Source organism: Arvicanthis niloticus, chromosome 11 (genome assembly GCF_011762505.2).
Source record: "Arvicanthis niloticus isolate mArvNil1 chromosome 11, mArvNil1.pat.X, whole genome shotgun sequence".
Taxonomy (NCBI): domain Eukaryota; kingdom Metazoa; phylum Chordata; class Mammalia; order Rodentia; family Muridae; genus Arvicanthis; species Arvicanthis niloticus.
This window is the reverse complement of record NC_047668.1, coordinates 16,079,034-16,104,472: the sequence shown is the minus strand read 5'-3', so window position 1 is coordinate 16,104,472 and position 25,439 is coordinate 16,079,034. Positions and strand designations below refer to the sequence as shown.

The 25,439-nt window shown below is 33.6% G+C and overlaps 1 protein-coding gene across 3 annotated transcripts in view; it reads left to right on the top strand.

The window, feature by feature from the left end:
- Positions 1-18,244, top strand: part of Arhgap5 (Rho GTPase activating protein 5) — a 65,298-nt gene extending 47,054 nt beyond the window's left edge. For 2 of the 3 annotated variants that reach the window (XM_034514656.2, XM_034514657.2), the window contains exons 4-7: positions 6,424-6,501; positions 8,813-8,944; positions 10,750-10,855; positions 15,345-18,244. In XM_034514656.2, coding sequence (XP_034370547.1) covers positions 6,424-6,501; positions 8,813-8,944; positions 10,750-10,855; positions 15,345-15,672 — 644 coding nt within the window. In that variant the 3' untranslated portion in view covers positions 15,673-18,244. The remainder of the gene's footprint in view (positions 1-6,423; positions 6,502-8,812; positions 8,945-10,749; positions 10,856-15,344) is intronic. The other variant, XM_076941874.1, reaches the window with a different exon arrangement.
- The last annotated feature ends 7,195 nt before the right edge of the window (positions 18,245-25,439 follow it).

Genomic DNA, 25,439 nt, shown 5'->3' with positions numbered 1-25,439 from the left:
TACTTTTGGACATCTGTGTTTCTTTTGAAATTTGTTGACTATCTCATTTGATCATATAATTTACTTCTTGTGTTTATTTTGTGTTATTTTTGTTTGCATGCGTGCGTGTATGAGTGCGCAAGCAGTGGTTTTCTGCCTTTTCTTTTATTGGATATTTTCTTTACATTTCAAATGTTATCTCCTTTCCTGGTTTCCCCTCTGGAAACCCCCTATCCCATCTCCCCCTCCCCTTGCTTCTACTTTGGGAGAGGTCTTTAACTGATCACTTGCTTGCTAATTGGCTGGTCCTCATGTCTCCACACCCAGACACTGAGATTACAGGCACAGCCTGTTGTTTCAGGGTTGTTTTATTTTATTTTGAGATTTCTTTTATTTTTTAAATTTTGTATCTTTGTTGTTTTATGAATCTATGAGTACAGTTACCCATGGAACCCAGAGGAAAGTGTTTGATCCCTGAAGCTATAGTTATAGGTGATTGTAGGCTGCCCCTATAAGGGTGCTGGGAACTGAACTTGAGTGTTCTACAAGAGTAGTACATGCTCTTTACCACTAAGCTATAATCCTCCCTCCCTCCCTCCCTCCCTCCCTCCCTTCCTTCTTTTCCTCTCTTCCTTCCCTCCCTCCTTCCCTCCCTTCCTTCCTTCCTTCCTTCCTTCCTTCCTTCCTTCCTTCCTTCCTTCCTTCCTTCCTTCCTTTGCTTATTTATATTAACATGACATATGGGAAATTGAAGTCAGGTCCTCATGTTTGCATGGCAAGCACTTTCAGAACTGTGTCATCTCCCCAACTTGATATCATAATTTTTTGTTCTATAATGGTATTAATCCCTTGTGTGTATGTAGTTGGCAAAGAATTTGTTTGGTTTGTAAGAGGTGTCTGTTTCCCCTCCTCTGCATATTTTTTCCTGAGAACTTTATAAAAATTTAGGTCTTTGTACTCTGAGTTTATTTTTTGTGCCAGTACTGTGTTGCTTTTAGTACTGTGAGTCTGTAGCATAATTTGAAATCAGATACTGTGATGCTTTGATCTTTGTGATTTATCATCTACTGGCTCTGAATTTGAATTGTCTGTGTTTGGAAGGTTTTGTTTTCTTTTGTTTTTTAAGATCTTGACATTCATTATTAGGTTATCTAATTAAAATTAGTATTAGCTTGCTGCAGCTGTGATAAAATTGTCTTAGAATTTCTATTGCTGTGTTAAAATACCACTACCAAAAAGCCATTTTGGGAGAAAAAGGCTTATTTCATCTTCCAACTTTTGGGTCGCACACTGAGGGAACTCAAGACAGGAACTCAAAGCAGGAACCTGAGGGCAGGAACTGAAGGAGGCTATGGAGGAATGCCCCTTATTGATTTGCTCCCAAGGGTGCTTATACACCTCAGGACTGCCTACTCAGGGGTAGTACTGTGAACCAGTAACCTTGGAACCTCCAGCATCAATCACTAATTAAGAAAATGCACCACAGGCCAGTCTGGTGAGGGCATTTTCTCAGTTGGAGTTTTCTCTTCTCAAACAACTCTAGCTTTTATCAAGTTGAAATAAAACTATCCAATACAAACATGTGACCTAAAATGACTTATAGAAGAGTTTATTTTGGCTTAATGTTACAGAAGTTCCATCTTACTGTGGAAGCATGGCAGCAAGCAGCAGGAAATCTGCTCACATAGGAAGCCAAGAGCATAAATCTTCAGACACAGACACAAAGGGAGTGGGAGGAGAGTGAATTGGAAGTGATGGTGCAAAGCTTTAGTTCTAAAACCTGGCTTCTAGTAATGTACTTCCTGCTCAACTGTACTACCTAAACACACCAGTGCCACCAACCAAGGGCTAAGTGTTCAGATGTCTAAGACTATAAGGAACATTTTTCACTCAAACGACCACAAGATGTTTCCATAGTACTCATAGCTTTAAACATTCTTCTCAGGTCTTCCTTAGCTGTATCTCCAGTGTTCTGGTTAAGTTACGCTTTCATTTTTAATTTGTTTAGGACGTTTTTAGTCTCCCCCACCCCCTTCTGCTAGTTACTCACTGGTCTTTAAAATGTAATTGTTCAGTCTCTATATAGTTTCTGAAGTTTTCTTGCTGTTGATTACTAATTCTCTTGCCTTATGTTTGGATAAGATAGAAGATTTTAGTTGTTTTGTATTTAATAAGACTGGATTTGTGCTCTAGAATGTGGTCTCATTTAAAGAAGGTTCCATGGGCTACTAAAAAGACTATATTATGCACCTGCTAAATGTAATTTTCTGTGTTAATGGTTTTACCACTGAGTTTCTTTGACTTTTAATTTGAATGGCCTATTTAGGGGAGTTGGAGGTATTCAGACTACCCATATTATTGTATAAGGACCTATGTGACCTTTTGTGTCTGTCATTAATGTTTCTTTGAATTATAAAATTGGGAACTCCATTTATTGCATATATGCTTATATTTTCTTGATTGTTCTCTCTTATCTCTTCTGAATAATTTCAGTTTAAAGTCTACATTTTCAGGTACAGAATAAATACACCAGCTACTTTTCAATTCTCATTTGTTTGATAGTTTTCCATCCTTTGATTCTTGGGTGACTTTCCTAATGAATCATATTTCATGAAGACAGTGGTTAGATTTAGTTTTTTTGATCTTTAAGACTGTCTGTGTCTTTATTGATAATTGAGGCTATTTACATATAAGGCTACTATTTTGAGAGATATTTACTAATTTCCGTGATTTTGAAGGGTAGAATTACTTTTCTGTATGGTTGGATTATTGATTGGTCATTGATTTCTCCTGATGAGTATCAAAGGTTTTCTTGCTTAGTATTGAATATGATGAATTCCTGTTGTGAAATTTATTTTTCTTACGCGCTTATGACTAAGACTTCTTTCTATGTCCATAATATTTAAATATCTGTAAAGTGCTGGCTTGGTGTCCTTGATATTGAAGCCTTAGTTTTTTTTTTTCAAATGTCCTTATCAACTTTAAAAGATAGCTATGCTGAATGTAGTCATCTTTGTTAGCTGTTATTTTCAGGGCTAGAAATAAATTATTTCAGAATTTCTTGACTTTTAGGGCTGCTAATTTTCTGATGTGTTTGACTCTTTGAATTGATGTTTTTGCTTTATCATTTCTTTGTTTAGTATTTGTGATTGACTCGAGTTAGAACAAGGTTCTGATTGTTTAGGATTCCAAGTGCCTCTTCTTTTTGGATATTAATTTATTTCTCCAGATTTGGGGAATTTGTTATAATTTCACTTAAGTAGACTGTCTATGTCTATAGTGTTTAAGCTTTATGCTGCAGAGTCTTGGGCTTGGTCTGTTGATTATATTCTAAAATTCTTAGATGTTAGTCATTTTTCTTTTATTGATACTTTATTATAGAAGGTACTGAATTCTGTCAGGTGCTTTTTCTGTATGAATTAAGACACTAGGGTGGATTTGATTTTTGTGAGTTGAATTTGTTATCCTTGGATAAATCCTGATTGTTCTTGGTGTATAATCATAATATCCTGAGTTCAACTGTTCTTCCTTCCTCAGCCTTCTAAATAGCTGATACCACAGGCACTAGTGTCTTGATGAACCTTCCATCTCTTTACATTCAAATATTTGTGCCATTGATCCTGTGATAGTTTCTTAGAGGCTGCATCTTTTTTTTTTTTTTTAATTAATCTGTTAAGAGAGAAAAGGAGAGTTTAAGTTAACTTTTTAGTTGTTACTAGGGGATTATAACTATCATCTTAACTTTCTTGGTGTTTTTAGAGATAGAGTCTCACCATGTACCTCTGGCTGTCCTAGAACTCACTATGCAGGCCACCTGCCTTTACCTCCCAAATACTGGGATTAAAAGTATACACCACTACCACTATACCCAGCAGCGTATTTTAAACTTTTTAATGGTCATGTTTTAATTCAGTTTAACTGTTTCAAAAATAAATAAAACCCATTTACTGTTTTTGCCACAAATTATATCTTTGCAAATTGTATGTCTGTTAATATAAATCTGATAAATTGATGCATTTGTGGTATAATAACCATAACAAAAAGAAGTCATAAATCAGAGCTGAAATACTTATGACTTATGCTCTTAACTGTATATCTTTGTTGTTGTTTTATGTTTTGTTATTGTTATTACTTCAGTAGGTCCCCTGGATAGTTAATATCGTCAATTTGACTTAATCTATACTATACCTAGGAGATGAGCATATCTGAGGAAATTTCTGGATTACATTAATAGAGGTAAAAAGACCCACCCTAAATTGGATGGAAGGCATTCCATGGTCTAGAGAGGATTCCAGACCTAGTAAAAAGAAGATAAGCTTTGCATTAGCTTCTGTCCCCACCTCCCACTTCTGACATGTAGTCAGCTGCCTTCTGTTCCTGCTCATGTGACTTACTTATCTTGATGGACCTTACTGTCAAACAGTGAACCATAAATTAAAATAATTTTCCCTCAAGTTGTTTCTAGTGGGTATTTTGTCATAGCAATGATAAAAAGAACTAATATACTCCTTTCTATTAGCACATCAAAAAAATATTTCTAGGCATTATCAAGTAGTCCCTGAAATACAGTATCTCCCCAGAAAAAAACACTGCATGCTATGAAGCACCTTGAGGATGACAGGACATTGCTAATACTGTTAACATTTACAGCTGAGTACAAGAGTGTGTTCTACTGTACTATAATGTAGAAAGAAAATACTTAGTGGTGATAGTTACAGTTTTAAAATGCTATGGGAATTCTGAAGAAGTTGATTCTAAGTGGAAATAGCAAGGAAAGTGTCAATGAGGAAGTGGTGTTTTTATTGGTGTAATGATCTAGAGAAACAGTGTGATACTCATTTCGTAAGTGTTTATGTTTGTAATGCAAACAAAAGGAGTTGAAAAAATACTACTACTTGCAGTAGCTCTCAAAAAAGAATTAACTATCAAATCCTTAGCATTAAGTGGCAATCTGTTCTTTAGAGATACTATTGTTTATAGTATTAACATGCTTGAATCTAAAGGGAAAGAAATTAGGCCTGGTTTTTTTCTTCTTTTCTAACTTACTTGTTTCATATTTCTATCAGTAGGGGGCTAACATAAGTTTTTGTTTTGGTTTTATAAAGTTTTTTTTTTTTTATAAGGCATTAGTTCAGCTGCTATATGAAGTATCAGAAGGCACGCAGTCGAGAATTGCAGAATAGAAAATGGTGGCAAGCACTAACACTACATCCACATGTAGTATTTCATTAGGGAAACTAGTTCCCTTATGTTCAACTATCTCTACCCAAGTGATTGATGCTAATCTCATCTGGTTGTGGATGAGTTTGGGAATGCGTGTGTGTGTGTGTGTTCATTTGTATGTTATATAGCTCCTCACCTGTGTGTTTCTGGTGTGGATCCCAAAGTTAATATCTAGTGTCATCCTCAATCACTCTTTTGTTATTGAAGTGGGTCTTTCACTGAACCTAGGCCTTGCCAATTCTATCTAATCTATCTAGCCAGCATGCCCTAGAAATCTCAGTTCTACCTCCAGAATGGTAGCTTATGGGTGGCTGCCATACTCACCTGGTTCTGGGGATTGGAACTGTGGTCCTCAGTATTGCATGGAATGCACTTTATCCACTGAGCCATCTCCTCAGTCCCTGATTGTAGAATGTTAAGTATTTGCTTATGGTTCTTAGATTTTAAAAACATGAGCTACATAGAAAAGGATACACTGATTTTACAAGTATATTTGTATATGTATTTTTGACAAATGCATACAAATGTGTGCATATACCTGTCAAGAACCGTCTTCATCACTTTTTTTTGTCCTTTCCTGATTTTCTAGCCACCAAAAACAATTTCTTTTGACAATTGCTTTAGGATGTCATATAAGTTAAATATATATTCTCTTGTTTTTGGCTTCCTTCATTTATTTATTTTTTTTACTTGTTTATTTTTTGAGACAGGCTTTTGCTATTGAACCCAGATTGGCCTTAACGTCGTGATATTTCTGCCTCAGTTTCCCAAGGGCTGTGATACAGACATATACCACCACATCAGACATAATCCGGTTTCTTTCACGTAACCTGAGTATTTATAACACTAATTTATAACGCTAATGTTGGTTTTGCCAGTGATAACTCATAGTTTTTCTAATGATGACCTTGTTCTTATAATTTTTCTGACAGTAAATTTTTGTTCATTTTATCTTCACAGATTTCTGAGAGTTGAAATTTTCCCCAGTAGAATACTTTGTAAAGAAAGCATGAAATACTTTTAACCAGAACAAAAAAAAAAAAAAAAAGTATATTGTTCTGTGCAAAGGCCCTGACGTACTACTCCAGGAATGCTACTAGACATCAGCCTTCTAATATTTCTATAAACTAGTCATATTTTGACTAGTTGCTAAAGATTTAGAAGTAAGCATATTCTTCAGTACAGATAAACATGTTTATAAAATATGTTTTAATTTCTTAGGATTATGTACCGAAGGACTATACCGTGTTAGTGGAAATAAAACTGATCAAGACAACATTCAAAAGCAGTTTGATCAAGGTAATTGCAAAATAAAATTGTCTTACTGTTTTCCATGTTAGAATTTTACAGTAGGAAATTTGCTGTTTTAATTTAAACCTTACAAAAATGGATATGGAGAGGAAAGCATTTAAAGTGTGATTATAAATAATAAATATATAGTAATCACCAGAGTAAAAGGTATAGAAGAACTGAGAAAGGTTTGTCTTAGCACTAACAAGAAAATGCTGAGCCTGGCATGGTTGGTGGATAACTTTATTCCTAGCACTGAGGAGGCAGAGGCAGGAGGATCTCTGAGTTCTGTGACAGCTAAGACTGCATAGTGAAATACTGTATTTTAAAAAAGGGAGGGAGGGGGAAAAATAAAATGTTGATTCTTTTAGTCTTCTTAGGAAGGTTGATATTAGGCAATTATAAGAGAAAGTGGGAAATATCAAACTTAAAATACATTTAGAATAAAATATTTGAAACAGTTGGGTAAAGAAAGTACAATATTAGCTATATTTTGATGTGTGAAGGCTAGAAAACAAAGAATTTATTGAAAAGAGGATACTCAGAATTGAAACTGTCTGTTGTAGGCAATAAAATTTCTAGGTCTTGTTTAGAAATAACAAGAATCTTTTTTCATTATGCTGAGACTACAGGGATTCAGGTAAAGCAAATATTTTGAGGTAAGCTATGATATGGTCTATCTACTGTTTCTCACCCTACTTTATGTTTTTAATCCAGTAAGCTGTCTTACAACAATAACAGAATCTATAAAGCCAGGGCCAGAATTAGAAAGGCAATAAATTTACATATGATGGATTAGTAACTATTGTATTAAAAAAAAAAACAGTACTATATAAAGGTGCTTTTTTAATGTAACAGATAACTAATCTTTAGGAGCAAATTCATAAGTGAGTCCTTGACTAGTAAGCAACTCCATGTGTGATTAAAGATAAAACTAAAAAATAAAAATTACTAGGGGGAAGTAAGTGAATATTTTTATAGTCTTTGACTGGAAAAGTCCTAAATTTAGTAAAGAACCTCAGAAGCATCAATGAATATCAATCAAGGCTGCCTAAAAATGTAAAAATTCTCTGTGAGAATATAAAAACAAAATCTTTAAGAAAGTATGGACTTAACCAAACAGATTAAACTATTAGTATATATTTGAAAATATATTCAGCTCCTAACATTGACAAATTTTTATTTTAAGATTGTATTTATTATCAGTAACAAAGATTGTTGGTAATGTAGGCAAACACATTTTGTATACCTACTGTGGGTACCTTTTGAGCGGTATAGTTTTTATGTTAAAATTCAGATTTCTTTGTTTTGGAAATTGTACTTTAAGGAATTTGCATTTGCATTCCAAGAGTCTGTGCTTGAGCCTTTTAAAGGAATTTGTTGCACTATTTCTAATTTTAAAGGGAGGAAAACCATTCATGTGTCTATAAATGTTGAATATTGTAATGAGGTAGAATAATTATGTTTGTTAAAATGGCAAAACATCACTTACTAAGTGGTATATACATGTGTATAAAAAGTATGCTGTGTTGCCAAAAATACTCTTTATTTTTAAGAAATATTAAACTGTATAATGACCAGTTGGTACCCTCTTTCAGTGAGGAAGGCAGAGTAATAGTTGAGGCTCTTGAATTCAATTTAGTGTTTTATTTTTATAATCTTGCCACTTACTGTCTGCCTCGGGCAAGTTAATCTTTCTAGATCTCATCTTTTTTTAATCACACAGTGGAGATGAAAAAATAAGTATGAGGCTACTTAGATAGCGCTTGACCAGTAAGTGTGTAAATCGGTCCTGTTGTCTTTAAGGGGTCATAAACAAAGCTCACGTGAAGCATACTGGAGACAACAAGTAATGACTGTCTCTATGTCATGGTACACTTAAGTGACTTGTTAATATCAAATAAACCTTATGATACACCTTTAGCATGTTCCTTTCTTGTTCTTTAAATCAGCCCTTTACTGATAAGATAATTATTTAACCTATTTATTTAAAACATTACAGAGTAGAGTTTAAATGTCCAAATTAGAATTGAGATACATAATCTGTATTGTTTGTCTATTTTTATGGTCTTTTAAATAGTCTTTGTATAAATAGGAAATTAGAAAAGCAGTATATTAAAATTCTTTAATGCACTATATGCTGGTATGTAAGATGCAGAGTTTGTTGATAAAATGCTTTCTACATACGGTTGTCTCTTCCTGATCTGTGAAGATTGTTGGCTTGTGTCTTTTGACAGAAAAGTACCCATTCAGTTGACCATTAACCAGTAATAAAGTTAAAATTTCATTCTCTCAATTAAGTTTTGATTTTTTTTTATAGATCATAATATCAATCTAGCGTCAATGGAAGTGACAGTAAATGCTGTAGCTGGAGCTCTCAAAGCTTTCTTTGCTGATCTGCCCGATCCTTTGATTCCATATTCACTTCACCCAGAGCTATTGGAAGCATCAAGTAAGCATAAACTGTTTTTTTGTCGGGAGTAGGTTGCAGGAGTGAGGAAGAGTGATGATGATGATGTTTTTTGAATATTGTTTGCCAGAATCATCCATGCACTAGAATTTATAGTTAAAAATTTACGTTATTAGAAACTATGTCTTAAAGGTATCCACCAAATTTAAATAGAATCAGGGTCCCTATGACCTTAGGGATTTTGGTTTTAGCTATTCTCACAAATAATGAGGGGCAGGGGAGTGTGCACTGAGACCAGAAGAGACTGTTGGGTGTCCTGTTTTATTACTGTCCCCCTTGTTCCAAGACAGGTCTATTCTCCCTCCCACTCCCATGGTGAAGCTAGGTTTTGCATCCAGTAAGCACTAGGTTCCTGCCGTCTCTTCCTCTTACCCTCAACAGTCCTTGGCTTACAAGAAGCTATTCACGATCCAGCTTTTTATCTGGAAAATGGAATCTAAGTCCATTTGGGCATCAAGAAACCTAGTGCTTAATTTGCATTGGTAGCTAAAATTAATGCAATTTCTAGGTTTTTCCTTTTAAGAGGTCTTCAAATTCTTTTAAATGAGATTACTTTTATTTTAGAAGTTCTCAGTTGTTTGTCTTTTTAATTAAAATACAGTTCTGAGCCAGCAAGGTGTCTCTGTAGGTAAAGGTGCTTGCCACCAAGCCTGTCAATCTTGAGTTCACACACATGGTGAAAGGAGAGAAATAACTTCATCAGGTTGTCTTGTGACCTTTATTACATGCATTATGGCACATGCCTTCCCCCTCTCCCACTTCTACACACATAAACTAGTGAAGTGTAGAAAGGAAAAATAAATTTTAAAAGGGGGATAGAGAGATGGCTCAGCAGTTGAGAGCAGCACTTCCTGCTCTTGTGAAGACCTGAGTTTGTTTTCCAGCTCCTGTGCCAAGTAGCTCACGACCAAGTGGTTCCAGATGGTCCAACACCTTCTTTACTTCTAGGGGACCTGCATTTGTGTAACATATCCCTCCCTACAAAGACATACACAAAAATTACAGAAAATAAAAAATAAAAATCTTAAAAATAAAATATCTTTTTAAAAAGCAACAATTTTTTTAAAACTTGCAATATATTGTCACAATATAGATATTCCCAGATGTTATTTCTTGGTCATAAACACTAGCCTTGGAAAGGTAGCTTAGAAGTAAAATGTGACAAATGAGAACTTTTTCTCCTTGATAATTCTACCACAATTTGAAGGCGAGAGAACAGAAAATAAATCTCTTATCTCCTATTCGTTGCAGGACTGTATTTTAGTTGTCTTGTTTTATAATGCATAAACTTGAAAAATAACTATATTAAATGTGTATGCTACCTGTAAAGGAAATATTTTGGTAGAGGAGATTACAAGTAAATAAACTGGATAACTATGGCTTCAGGGCTATATTGTGCCTATCACTGGTTTTGCAAGTCTTAAAACTTGATGACACATTAAAATTAAAAAAAAAAAAAATCATGTCTCAGAATTTCTTAGAAGGTACCATTATTCATTTATTACATATTCATTTATTACATGTTGTCTGTAACTGACTACTTTTGTTGTGCAACTGTAGGACTCAGTAATTGTGCCCATAAAGCCTGAAATTCTTACCGTCTGTAGCAGGAATATTAAAGAGACTAACATCCTTATAAGTAATTAAGTAACTTTAAATAAATTCCTAGTTGTATATATATAAATATAATATATTTCAGTCTTAATTTTTATAGTACATACTAACTGGATATTTGTATCAGATATTTGTTAAGTTTATTAATTTTACCCAAAAAAATTCTCTTACAGAAATCCCAGATAAAACAGAACGCCTTCATGCCTTGAAAGAAATTGTTAAGAAATTTCATCCTGTAAACTATGATGTATTCAGATATGTGATAACGCATCTAAACAGGTACTTGCAAATAAAATAGACTTTGTGTTTCAAACCTGTAACTTTTATAAGGGAATACAGACTAAGCACAAGGTTCTGTTTGGGTTCTTTGTAATGGCTGTCTACATGATCTAATTCATATCTATATGGTTACTATTTTACACATAGGATCAGTGTTTGTTTCTGTGCTTGTTTAGTCACTGTACTAAATTAAACCCACAGCTTTCCATATGCTAGGCAAGAACTCTACCACTGTCCTATATACTCAACCCAACAATGTAATTTTTTTCACAATTTTTCTTTAGAAGTTCTCTTGTGTGGAGTTTTAGAATTTTAGCTGGAAAATGACAATAGCCAAATAAACTAAATCAACCTGTTTGGAGAGAAATTAGGGTTAAAAGAGGGAAATTGTAAGTAGAATATAACTCTTATGTGGTTCACTTCACTTTGTCTACTATACTGTGTTACATATTTTGTGTATTTCATATGGGGAAATTTTATCACAAACTGCCCTGTTACACAAAACAGGATACTAATTCTTGTATTCATAACTCTATAAATGTATTACAGTTGGAATTTATAATGAAAGGCACTACAGTATTAAGACTAGCTCAGACAATGTAGTCAAATAAGTGTTTGCAATGTTGTTATAATCATAACTTTAGACAAATTACCCATTGCTCAGTAATAAAAATGAGAAAAATAGTACTTTCTGAAGTTGTTCTGAAGACTGGATAGGTATTTTTGGTTTTGTTTTGGATAGGATTTTTATATTTTATTTGCACAAATATAAGTAAAAATAAATTTTTACAAAAAGTTTATTTAAAAAATATCTATAGTAGCAACTTAAAGAATTCTGCAGAGTTATGTGGCTCAGTGGGGTAGCATTTGCCTAAATTCTGGGAAGCCCTGAGTATGATCCCTACCACAAGAAAGTAGACTGCAATAATCATAAGACCCAAATGAAGTACATTTTAATCTGCTCTTTTAAAGTTTTATTATTACTATCAGTGTGATATATAAAATTATACTATCTTTATAACCCTTCTTCTGAGTCCCCTTTTTAAAAAAAATGCCAACTTAATAATAATATAGTAATGGGTTGGTATTTTGTTAACAGGGTATACAGAAGCTTTAAACCTTAATATAGAGACCAGTGATACTTTGTGAATGTATCAGGCTGAGTTAAAAATTGGACTTGAAGCCGGGCAGTGGTGGTGCATGCCTTTAATCCCAGCACTTGGGAGGCAGAGGCAGGTGGATTTTTGAGTTCAAGGCTACCCTGGTCTACAGAGTGAGTTCCAGGACAGCCAGAGATGCACAGAGAAACCTTGTCTCGAAAAACAAACAAACAAACAAAAAAAGTGGACTTGATTTAAAGGATTATGAAAAGATGACAGGGGAGAGTATATTCAAAGAGTCATAATACTGGCCTCCTTCAAAGTTATCTCAAGTATTGTATTCTGGAACTCTCTTTGGCTGTGTTCAAAAATAAACAGCACAGCCAAAAGCATGTTTGATGCATGAAGAACACAAAGAGGAGGCTTATTTGGACTGGAAAAAATAAGAATGGGAAAAGTAAAAAGGAGGAACAATGCCAGCTTATACCAGACAGTACTGGTTTCACTATGACTCATTGACTAGCTTTAGTCCATATAATCATAAAAAAGTTTGTTTCAAAATATACAAATCTTTTTTCACTATACATACTCTTTTTTTTTTTTTTTTTTTTGGCTAGGAGACCACTCTTTAATGAAAAAGCACTATATGATTTGCATCCTTTATTAGAAAATAGAGCTATTTAGACTTCAGTTTTAAAAGAAACTACTGTACATTTCTAGCTTTCTTTTGAATTGTTGTGATAAATACCATAGCCAAATGCCACCTGGAGAAAGAAAGGGGTTTTTGGCTTATGTTTCTCACATCATTGAAGGTAAATGCAAGACAGGAGCTGAGCCAGAGTCTGCAGAGGAATGCTGTTGCTGGCTTGCTCTCTAACTCCTCTCAGCTAACGGTTTTGATATAGCTCAGCACTCTTTGCCTTGCACATGACTTTTTAGGCAAGAAAATAGCCCACAGACATACCCACAGGCTGATCTGTTTGAGACAGTATCCTGAAGTCACTTTCACAGCTGAAGTCAGCTAGGAGCTAGACTGTAACTAGGTAAAGCCTTTTTTTTTTTTTTTTTTTTTTTTTTTTTTTTTTTTTTTTTTTAAAGTGCCGAATATTCTCACAAGTACTGAGGCCATACAACAGTGAACAAAATAGTCAAAGCCTTCCTGAGGCTATATTTCTAGGAGAAAGAGAAATATGTGTTTTTGACAGGTTGACAACATTGTAGTTATAATGTGGAATGATTCTTTGATTATCTTCTTCCATTTTTCATATCAAGTGAGTATCAAGTCCATTTTTTCCTAATTATGTTTCCATTTTCTTTCCCTTGCTACAACTTTTATTTACTATTTCTCATTCAGGAACTATTAGTGTTAACAGTTGTTGTTTGCCAACTTTTATTTTTACCCTCCCTGATTCTGATGCCAAGATGATCTTTCTAAATCATTTTTGCATAAAGATTTTTAGATGTTTTTATTTTGTATGTTTTGCTTATACATCTGTGCACCACCTGTGTTTCTGATACCTATGGTAGTCATAAGTGGGCATCAGTTGCCCTGGATCTAGAGTTCCAGATAGTTATAGATGACAGTGTGGGTGATCGGACCTGAACTTGGGTTCTCTATGAGAGCAACAAGTATTTTTAACTGCTGAGCCATCTCTCTAGCCCCAAAGATTTTTCAGTGTTTAAAATAGTCCTTTATTTCTGTAGGACAGACTCTAAAATGATTAACACTAGTTGTACTAAGTGGTTACACTTTCTTCCCTTTTCTCATAACAGCAGTAAATTAGCAACTATTAATAATAGCAGGTATCCAGGAGTTTCAGTTTGTGGCACATCTTAACATGCTGCCAGAACTTTGAGAGTATGGTACCCCAAACAGTGGCCATCTAAGAATTTATGTGGAATCTATGTTATTCAGCCTCACCACAGACATAATAAATCACAAACAAAAGATAGTCACCAACAATTTGTATTTAACAAGCCCTCCAGAAGGTTCTAATAAATGCTGTAGCCACTCACTTTCCCTTCCTTACTACCATTCTTCCCACACCCACATTCTTCCCTTGACTTAAACTTTACCTTGTCCATGAAGCTTTCCCTGGTTAACCAAATTTCTGATACAGTTTCTTCAGTTAGCATACTGTATCCATAACTTTGTAGGTAATCCCAGAACCTAGCACTTGACTGCTACATAGAAATACCACACTGTACATACTAACTGCCTACTACTTATTAAGAAATGGTTGACTGTTTCAGTTGAGTCTCTTTTAATTAGAACACAATGTTTGGCTACATTTTTTTTTTTTTTTTTTTTTACTTTAGATAAGTGATTCCTGTGTCTAGGAGTTTCCTATGGCTTGTGGGGTTTTTTTTTTTTCTTTCTTCCCTCCTCCTCCTCCTCCTCCTCCTCCTCCTCCTCCTCCTCCTCCTCCTCCTCCTCCTCCTCCTCCTCCTCTTCCTCCTCTTCTCTTTTTTTTTTTTTCTTAAAAGATTTTCCTGCTATGCTATCCGGACAGTTTTTTCTGCCGTTTCTTTTGTAGCTCAGTCTGGCCTGGAATCCACTATTCTACTGCTTCCACCTCCTGATAACTTGGGATCACAGATGTATACTACTGTGCCCAGTGTGAACTGTTTCTTTCCTATCTCTCTTAATGCAGTAATTCATAGTTTACATCTTAAGGTTAGCGTCTCATATGTCTTGCTTATTTAAGACAGTGATAGTGCTTGCTCACATATTTAAAGGACTGGATAAAAATCATTTAAACTCTGTGACCATTTGTAAATTATATTGAATCATGAGAAATTTCAAAGTAGAATTTATTGAGTATTGTCTTACAGATAAAATATTAATTTTAGTAGTGTACAAAATGGTTACTGTTTTAAAAGATTGTTCATAGTCTGCTAGGAGCTAACTTTCCTGAAAGTTAAAAATATTCTTGGCTGGATAGGTTATCCTAGGTTTTCCAAAGTTGGTTTAAAAGAGATGACATACCCTGATTTATTTCCTAATTTTCCACAGTAGTCTAAAAACTTAGATGCATATAATGTTTGTCACTTGGCCTTTTTAACCTAGAGAAAAAGGATTTTTTTTTTTTTTTCAAATTGAAAAGACCTCTGTTTGTAGCTTTAAGACTTGGGGTACAAGCAACATCTTATAGACTGTCTGACATTCTCACAAGAAATATGTATTACATCTTATAGACTGTCTGACATTCTCACAAGAAATATGTATTGATTGCTCTCTTGTTTTAGAATATAGTTGAATATAGAATGCTAACAAAAAATTCAATTGGAAGATAAAATTAGCATGAAAGGAAAACTAGCTTTGAGAATCTGTAATTGCAATGATTTCTGATTTTTTTTTTCTTTTTTTCTCTGTCTTATAATTTCAGGGTTAGTCAACAAAATAAAACCAACCTAATGACAGCAGACAATTTATCCATCTGTTTTTGGCCAACTTTGATGAGACCTGATTTTGAAAATCGGGAGTTTCTGTCTACCACTAAAATCCATCAATCTGTCGTTGAAACATTTATTCAACAGTGCCAGTTTTTCTTTTACAATGGAGAAATTGTAGAAACTGCGAACACTGTGGCTCCTCCACCAACTTCAAATCCGGGACAATTGGTGGAATCAATGGTACCACTTCAGTTGCCACCACCATTGCAACCTCAGCTAATTCAACCACAATTGCAGACAGATCCTCTTGGTATTATATAAATAAAATGTGATTGCAGATGGCCTGAAATTGGACAAAAACAAATCTAGACATGCATGTTTCAGGGGTTAGTAGTATATTTCATGTTTCATACAGATAATCCACATCAAAATGATGAGACAGTTTCTCTTTGAACTATATGGTATATTCCCTATTCAGTTACATTATGAATCTACAAACATGTGGTAAGCATGACTGGAGAGGTTTAATTTTTATAAACAAAAAAAATAGTTATAAAAATGCAAAGCTGCTGCTGCATGCAACCTTATTGCAATCAGTATATCATTCCTGTGGCAATTTCTGTCACATTATATTGTGAATACAATTTTTCTATAGAAATGAAATGATTTAAAAACTCATATATGAAACGTTTAATGCTTTCAGCCTGCTTTATGGCTGGTTTTGTTATTTGATTGCTAATTTGGGGACCTGATTCCAGCAGTCTGTATAGATAACTAAAGTCCAGTTAAGTATTTTTTAATTTCAGGTTAATATGCCATGCTTGGGATGTTTGAAAGAAAGAAAAAAATAACGTGTAACATATTTCACATTTCTGCACCTTCATCTTCTAAGTAAATCTGTGGATGATTTGATGAGGAGTGAATGAACCTGTTTCTTTTACTCACATACCAAGGACACACTTGTGGTTAAAGTGAGTTGATAATGTGATGTAAAGAATAGTTGTCACCAACTCATTTCTTTATGATCTATGCTGAAAAATACATTTTGTATACACGGTTAATTCTGTAAACAGATGCATGTTCAAAAGATCTATGATGGTCTTGTAATCTTAATCTAATATATTTTAGATATTTTAATTTTTCCCTCTTGGGGAATACATTTAGTATAGTGTAGAAAAATACTTCATGACATTTTCATATAAGGTTATATAACTTTTCATACATAAACATGAAGTTTGTTGTAGAAAGTTCTTTAAACCAAACATTTAATCTAGGATTTCAATTTAATCTGTTCCTTGAATCTATTTTTATGTGGCCCTTGAGAATATATCCCAAAAAATTCCATTGCTAATACAGCAATAAAAATACTTTGGGTACTGACAGACTCCTTGGAGTATGTATATATAAAATCACAAACTTGGACTCATATTCTTTCTGTGATGTGTTGTTCTACAATCCAGAATGGCTTTTGCACCATTTTTTAAACCAGTTTCCCCCCCCCCCCCTTTGCTGTTGGTACCAGAGTTGCTATAAATGACTGCTGCTTTAGGGGTTAAATATTTTGTTAGTGAAGATACAACCAGAACACTAAATTATGATAAAACTTTCTGGCTGAGTGAGAGGTAAATTTAGTTGGGCTATATTCAAAATTATTTTATTATCAAACCCATACCATTTGCTTTACTGGATAAGGAAAAGTGGTTTGCTTTTTACTGCTGGGTCATATTTTGTGTAGTAAAGAAATTCTTTGGTCAATGTTGTAATCTTTATATTTCAATTTTAAGGTTTCCTTATTTGTATTATAGTAAATTGATGGTTTTGAGATTCAAGGCTCCTAAGAGTTTGATTTGCTACATTTTGTCTTAAAATATTCTTTCTCAATTGTTATATCTTAGGTATTGTACTTCCAGTTTCAACCAAGATGTCAACATGAACCAGGCTACTATTGAAGTACATGTATATTATAAATTATCTTGTGTTATTATCTTTTCTAAGAGAACAAAGTCCCTATTATTCCTATTGCAAAGCACACAGGAATTTAAGAAAGTACAGTAATTTTTAAAAAAAAATATCCGGTAAATGTAGTATTCTTAACTTGTTCTATATTACTTATACCTATTGTCTATATAGCTTTAATTTATAGCTGTCAGTTTAACATTGGCATGTCTGGCAAAGAAAATTAAACTTTAAGAGTTTTATAAACTGTTTCTAGGTTGCTAAAGAATTTATTTTTCTACTATAAATGGTATAGACAAAGCATCAACTATGTACAGGATAAAAGCCTGACTATTTCTATTGAAAGTAGGCTTACAAGAAAATTTTCAGAACTGTTCATATCTTTGGTTCATTCTGTCCTAACTTTACTATTGTAATATGTGAGTCCCAGTTTATTTAAGCTATTATCTTTTATAATGTGTTAATTTAACATTCATTTACATTTAAAACTATTTTTGTTATTAAAATTAGCATTTATAAGTTTCCACATTAACCACCTTACACCTCTTCCAAAACTGATCTACTTTTCTATGCATTCTATCATTGATTTGACACACTACATAGTGAATCACTTAAATATTCTACATCTGGTTCATTTTACTACTAGGTTACAGATATTAAAAATTAAAGTATGGTTTAAAGCTCAGTCTGTTACACTGACTTGTGTTTGTTTTTGGCCAAGGGTATAGGTATGTTTTTAAATATTAGAACAGTAATTTTAAGAAGAGAATAACATAATTAAATCATTTGTTGCTTGTAAGTTACTGGAACATTGCACTGTTTAGGGACATACACATACACCCATGTGTATATGAGACTTAATGGGTTTAAAGAATAGTAAATAGTCTTAAAATAATGGGTCAACATTGACATTCACAATATTAAAGAATTCCATGTATACACGTTGCCATTGTTTCATTTAAAGTTCAGTGCTTATTCCATAATCAGGTTCAACAGTGTTCAGATAATATAAAGAAGTATAGAGGGTCTCTGTTTCAGGCTTTTAGTGGATGTTTTTAGAAGTCAAATTCTATCTGTTATGCACTTGTCAAGGTATACAGATATCTTACAAACAAAATTTCAGGCACAATATATGTGTTTAAAGTGATCTTTTTAGTAGTACTTCCCTGGCCCCTTAACATTCACAGTAACAGCAATCTTACCCAACAAAGCAGACTTTTTTTTTTCTATTCCATGTGTAAATATTAAAGACTTTTTGGTTTGTTGGTTGGTTGATTGGTTTTAGTTTGGTGTTTTTTTGTTTTTGAGGTACTAAAATCTACTTTCTATAAACAAAGGGGACATTTGAAATGAAATCTTAGGCTTTAGCTTCCATGATTATTTTTAGTTTATTATAGAGTAATAATATGATGCTGTTAGTGATTTTAAAATGTCAAAAGTGGTTTGTTTCTTTTTATAGTTAATATCATTTTATGCTTTATCCAGATGATGCTGCCATTAAATATCAGTAAATCTTCTGATATACTGAATGCTTTGCATAAAACATTGAGAAGCAGTGCAATTTTAAATTAAAGTTGCCTATATTCACCATTTTGCTGGTAAAAATTAGCTAATTTTAGGTAAAATATGAACACTTAAAGCTTTATATTAAATTAAGATTTTACTGGATGGTTTTATTATTGAACTTTTCTTATACAATGAAAGGAAATGAAAAACTCATTATGAGCATATATGAATATAAGCTTTTAAAAATAGGAGGGACTGAAGGTGTGTAGCTCAGTTGGTAGAGTGTCTGCCTAACTTGCATGAAGCCCTGGATTCCACCCCTACTCAGTACTACATAAACCAAGCCTGGTGGCAACTATCTATAGTCCTAGCACGTAGGAGACAGAGGCAGAAAAATCAAAAGTTCAGAATCATCCTTGACTACATAGTGACTACACAGCCTGCAATACATTAGAACCTGCCTTTTAAAAAGGTTTTAAAAATAGTTAGGATAACAAAATAAAATGTTCAAATTAAACAAGTGTATGTGAATTTGGATTTTGAGAGAGATTCTTTCAAACTACTGGAAATATTTTAAAACCTAGTTACAGCAGAGCTAAATTAGTATTGGAAAATAACGTTTCTGCTTTTTCTTCATGGCTCAAAAATAAGATAAGCCCAACTTTATGACTATATGCTGAATTCTTAGGCTTTTCCAGTTACCAAATACCTGAAAATAATATTTAATTAAGGAAGATACCTTCTTCAAACCATTTTTAATTATAGCATCTGTCTGGTTTGAACACATTCTTACATTCAGTGATTTGCTGTGATACAGGTACTCTAGTTTTTATAAAACTTAAAATCTAATTTTAATGAACTTGGAAAAATCTTAACTATTTAGTTGACTATCATCATCCTATATACATAATTATTATCATAGACACAATTATTACCTTTTCCTGGAGGATGGAGAAAGGGGGAACCACAGGATTTCATATTCGCATTTTAATTGAATGGTGTAAAATTAGTTTTTATGAAAATTTTAGAAGTAGCCAAATTGATTTTGGAAAGCCAGTGAATGACAGTAAACGCTAACATTTTTTATATTAGGATTACAATATTGACAGTTCTTGCTTACCAGCTGTTAGAAGTGTTAGGATTTGTCAATATATTCATCTGTAAGTAGCTGTCAAAGAATTTGTGGTTGAAAAACCAAAGTTGTTAATCACCATAGTGCAGATTTTATGTTTAGTTTTCCTGAAATAGTAAAGTCGCTGTGAGTAATTTAGTAATGGTAGTATCATAGTAGTGTCATAACGTGTTTTCAAGTTTATATTCTTTTATTTCCACATAAGCAATACAGATTTATCAACTGATTTACCAAGTCTTTTTAGTTATCTGTATTTCCTCAGTACATCATTTTCTTGTGTACTTGAATTGTGAAGACTTTGGTCAGTATTGTCTAAATCTAAACTATTTTGTCAGTTTTATGTTTGAAGCTCTTTTTCTCCTGATTCTTGTTATTTCATTTTGTCCAGATAACAAAAAACAACAGAAAAACAAAAGGCTAGCTGTGTTTTCCCATGTTACTTAAAGTTTCTATTCTAGATTTGCCATTTGTTGGCGGTCATACATGTCTACAGAATTTTTTTTTTTAAGTTAGAACATCGTGAGGCTTCCTAGCAGTGTAGTTTAAAATGCAAATTGTTTTATCTAGTACTTCAGTTACAAAATAACTGTTGGGTTACCTTAAAATTACTATTTTTATGGTATAGATCAGGAATTAACAATTTTTTCTCCTTTAGGAAGTCAGATAATAAATATATTAAAGTTTCCATGCTAATTGATCACTGTATCACTACTTATTTTTACTCCTCTAGTTTGCAAGTAGCCATTAACAAAGTAGAAATGAATGAGTATTCTAACTAGATTATTAAGCCAGTAGAATTTAGTTGACTGATCACTAGCATAGATTGTTAGTAAAATTAAAGCCTCCAATCTATTTCTGTATCTGTATGTAATAGCTGATTATTATTAATTCATAATACAGAGTGAAGTAAAATTTTACTAGTGACAGTGATACTTAATCCTCTTACCATTTTTTTTCCCAAAGGAAATTGTCTTTTTCAGTTGTAGGAAATAAGTGAGAGCTATATTTGAAGGTTCTTATTTATATTCTGAAGGGTGAATTAAAGATTTTTAAAGATGGTCATTATATAGTATTTGCTAATCATTAAAACAGTAAATTTTACACTTTAGCATATTTTTTGAGACTCATCAGATTGCAAAGATATGTGGCAATTAATGAGTTGTCTCCAGCATGTGTGCCTCACTCGACAGACAGTACTTAGATTCTTGAGAAATTACATGAAAGAGACAATCCAGCAGAACATTCAGAATTTAAATGCAAATAACCATTTGGAATTTTATTGGACATTGCAGAGTTCAGAATGGAGAAGACTATAAGTGTACACATAGAAAACAAGTTGGGCTTTGGAATTTCCAATCAGTAGGGAAGTTATATTGTATATGGAGGGAATGTCACCAGAAGATCATATATCATCTTCACAACTATATCCTCTGGTCATAACAAAATAAACTTGATGTCAGATCAGAGAATTCACTCTTACAAAAAGAATGAATTGACCATGAAAAAGCATTTACCCAGACCTCCATGTTGAAGAAAAACTGTTAGATACTGAATGAAAATGATGTTAACTATAAATCAAACCTCTTAAAACCAGTCTCTAAAGTAATCATGGTTCTTGGAATTCACTTTGTATATGGCTCTACTTTTTTGTTGTAAGGCTTTTACTCTCTGTGATTGCAAGCATCTTCTGTGAACCTAAAGCACCAGTTGACTGGAAACTAAACTGGAACTAGATAAACATGTTTGCTTGCTCAAAGTCCAAGGGCTAAAACATAACAGCGAAATTATTTAGAATTTAATGTTCAACAAAAGTAGTACATCAAATACAACCGATTTTTGGTCAGTGAGTAGGCTCTGCTAATAAAGTAGCTTGTTGCCAAGTCTAATAATGAATTGGACCCTAGAACTCTTTGTACAAGGAGAAAACTACAAGTATCATCTGGCCTCCATCCACATGCCATCATACACACACCCACATACATAAAATTCACATCCCTTGTGGATTGAATTCGTTTTCTGTATCAGAATGTATTTTTAAGAGGTTCAGACTTTTGCTTTACCTGATCTGAAATAAATACTTTTAGAAGTTACATTGGGAAAAAGGAGCCACATTAAATTGTACTTGTAATAACAAGTTTACATGTATCCATATGGCTTTGCAGGTGAGTTTCACTAAATCTTTAAATAAAACCTTTACTAGATTGATCAGGCCTACATAAACTTCCCAACAAAATTTAAGAAGAATATAAGTGTAGGCAATCTTGTTCACGAATTTAAATGCAAATAACCATTTGTATGTAATGACATTTAAGAGTTAATTTTTTAAAAAACTACAATGCAGGATAAAGGAAAATTATGTGATTATGTCAGTAGATGTAAAAAGTATTTTAAAAAATTTATATAGGTATGCAAATATCAGTTAATGTTGCCATACTGTTTTCAGGCCAACAGAAAAGGAAGAAAGAAAAATAAACCCCCCCAAAAAGTCACTGGATATGCAGGACATTCAATCTTACAAGGTTCAATTCAGCAGAATAATGCAGTTATAAATTACAATGACCTAACAAATAAGAAAGAACAGGTCTTTTGAAATGTGCTTCATCTTTTGTCCTCTACTACAGACAAGCACAATATAGCATCTGCTGGACTTTTTATAGCCTTTGAAGACAAAACATTGTAAACAAGGGCCTCTCAGCTTTGGCCTTATTGGCTTTTGGACCAGATGATTATTTGTATGGAGAACTATCTTGTGTATTGTAAGATCTCTAACAACATCCCTGGCCTTTACCAGAGTTAATGCCATTAGTACTCTTACTACCCCATGAGCAGAGATCCAAAATGGCTTCAGACTTATAGTGTTCTTTACAGAACAAAATTAACCATGGTTTGAAGCTAGTCTACATCTACTTTGAATTCTGATATAACCTACTTTCACAAAGAGGAGGCTTCCAGACCCAAAACAGTCACGGAAAACTCTTCAGAAAACACAAGTGTGTGTTCAAACACCTCTTGAGTTATACTATATAGGTGGCCATAGTGGAGAGAAGTAGCAGGGAAGATGTAATGAATTTATGAAATGCCCCTTAGGAACATGCAATAAGCTTCTGAAATATGGCTACATGTTTCTAGACATGGGAATACCTGACAACCATGCATGCCAAACTGCCAATAAGATGAGTTTTGTAGACTTCAGTGCAAACAGCCAGGCGTATCAGCAGTCCATTGTAAAATAAGGACAATCCATCTGGGTTTGCACATGAGCATAATTCAACATCATGTCACTTGTGTTGTTTACCTGCCCTGGTCATACATTTTCCACCCCTCAACTTATACGTATGGTTGTGTGAAAGGCCCTGTATAATCAAATGGAAAAATTTAAAAGTGATTTATAAACTAGAAGCATGTCTTTAATATCTAATCTGGAAGCATATTGCCTCTGTTTGAATATATCAGTCTAGTGGACAATATACCTATGCCATGGTCACTTCAGGTCCTGGTTACCAGAAAAGTAGCATAGAGACCTCCAAAATTGCACAAAGTAGCTAATCCTAAACTGTACTTTGTCTTGTTTTTTTTCTTAAACACCAATAAAAGCATTAGCCTAATGCTTTCCCCTTGATCCGTTTTTTGCCTCCTGGACATCCTGGTGTTTTTCCCTGTGCAGCTGTGTCTCCTGTCCATAAGATCTGTCAGCACTGTGAACTTTGTCTTCCTGAGTGTGTGTCATTCCTCTTGTAGTTGTACCTGAGTGATCTTATAGAGAACAAGAAGAAAGCCAGGTTCAAAACTAAGTGTTTTAGTTAAGAGAGATGACAGAGGTTCTGGTTAGTCAACAAAATGATGGACTGGGTATTAGGACTATCTTGTACCTCACTGGTACAATTAGGAATAATTATGCTCTAATTGCATTTTGAGAGAAAAAATTATTTAAACAGGAAGGGTGAAGCTAGGTGATGAGAGAGAGAAAGGGGGGGGGGGCATGGAGGCAGATGTTCAGGTGTCTCCACCAGTCAAAGATAGTTTATATATCTAGGTTGGGTATTGGGTTACACTTCTGATTGAGCATTACCAAACTTATAAAGCCTTTGATTAACATTTTTTAAAATGTATAAAAGGAAAAGGGTGCATGGGATAGGGGTTTTCTAGAGAAGGGAAATGGGGAAATGGGGAAAGGGGATGGCATCTGAAATGTAAATTTAAAAAAAAAACTGATAAAACCTCTAGATCTAGATTTTATAATTCTGTAAAATTGAAACACCTCACTGATAAGATAAAAATTGTCTATTGTGCAAAAGTAAAAAAATATATTTTAAAAATAAAATTACTGAGATTTTTTTAAAAATAAAAATTAAAAAAAAAAAAGAACAGAAAAACAAAAAGATGGTCTTTAAAAGCTTCTCAATTTGCCAGATTCTAGCTCTGGTCCCACACTCAGAATGCCCCTGCCCAGAGTGGGTTGTCCTAGATCTCAAGCCAAACCCTGGACTTCTGCCATGCTCTGCCCTACCTACCACTACACATGTCCCTTCGGCACTGCATCCAACCTCTCACAACCAGATCTACCTCCTCTAGAATCTAGGAAGAAGAATCCTAAGTCAGTGGCAAAGACCAGACCTTTAATGAGGAAATACAAAACTTCCTCCAAATTAAGGAAAGATGCCCAAAACAAATACAAGAAGCACATGAAACTAACAACTAGACAATTCAAACAAAAAAATCTCCACAGCACAGGATAGTCAAAACGTTAAATTTAGATAACAAAGTGTATTGAAAGCTACAAAAGAAAAAAAAAGTCACATACAAAGGAAAACTCATCAGAATGACATTTCTTGATGGGAACTATCTCCCATAATTGAAGGAGAAAGAAAAACTATGATATAAAGAACCTAATCATATCCAACAAACTAAACTTAAGGAAAATACAGTAAGCAATATTTCAAGCTTAAGAGAGGAATGAGCATAGCAGAAACACTGGAAAGAAGAAACCATAATTAAAGTATCACTAAATACAACATCAGAAATCAACACTATCCACCTATCAACACACATTTCAACAATAGATATTAATGGCTTCATCACTAACTAAAACACAGGTTGCCTGAATGGATCAGGAAACACTATCTGTTGTCTACAAGAAAAACATCATAGGTTTAAAGATAGGTACCATCTTAGAGTAAAAGGATAAACAAAATTACTCCAATAAATGGAACCAGAGAGCAAGCAGGCATTATTATCTCAACATTGGACAAAGTAAAACTAAAGGAGGGACATCTTATCTAATCAAGGAAACAGTTACCCAAGCAAATTTTATTATCCTCATCAAATGTGCACAAAACTCGGGTGCTCAATTTTATTTTTAAAAATCGAGATTTAAAGACATTAATACTGCTTTCATTACCCTGATTTTCTCAATAGAAAGGTCATCTGAACAGAAACATCAGAATTGACATACTATGTCAAATCGAATAAACATCTCCTGAATATTTCATCTAAA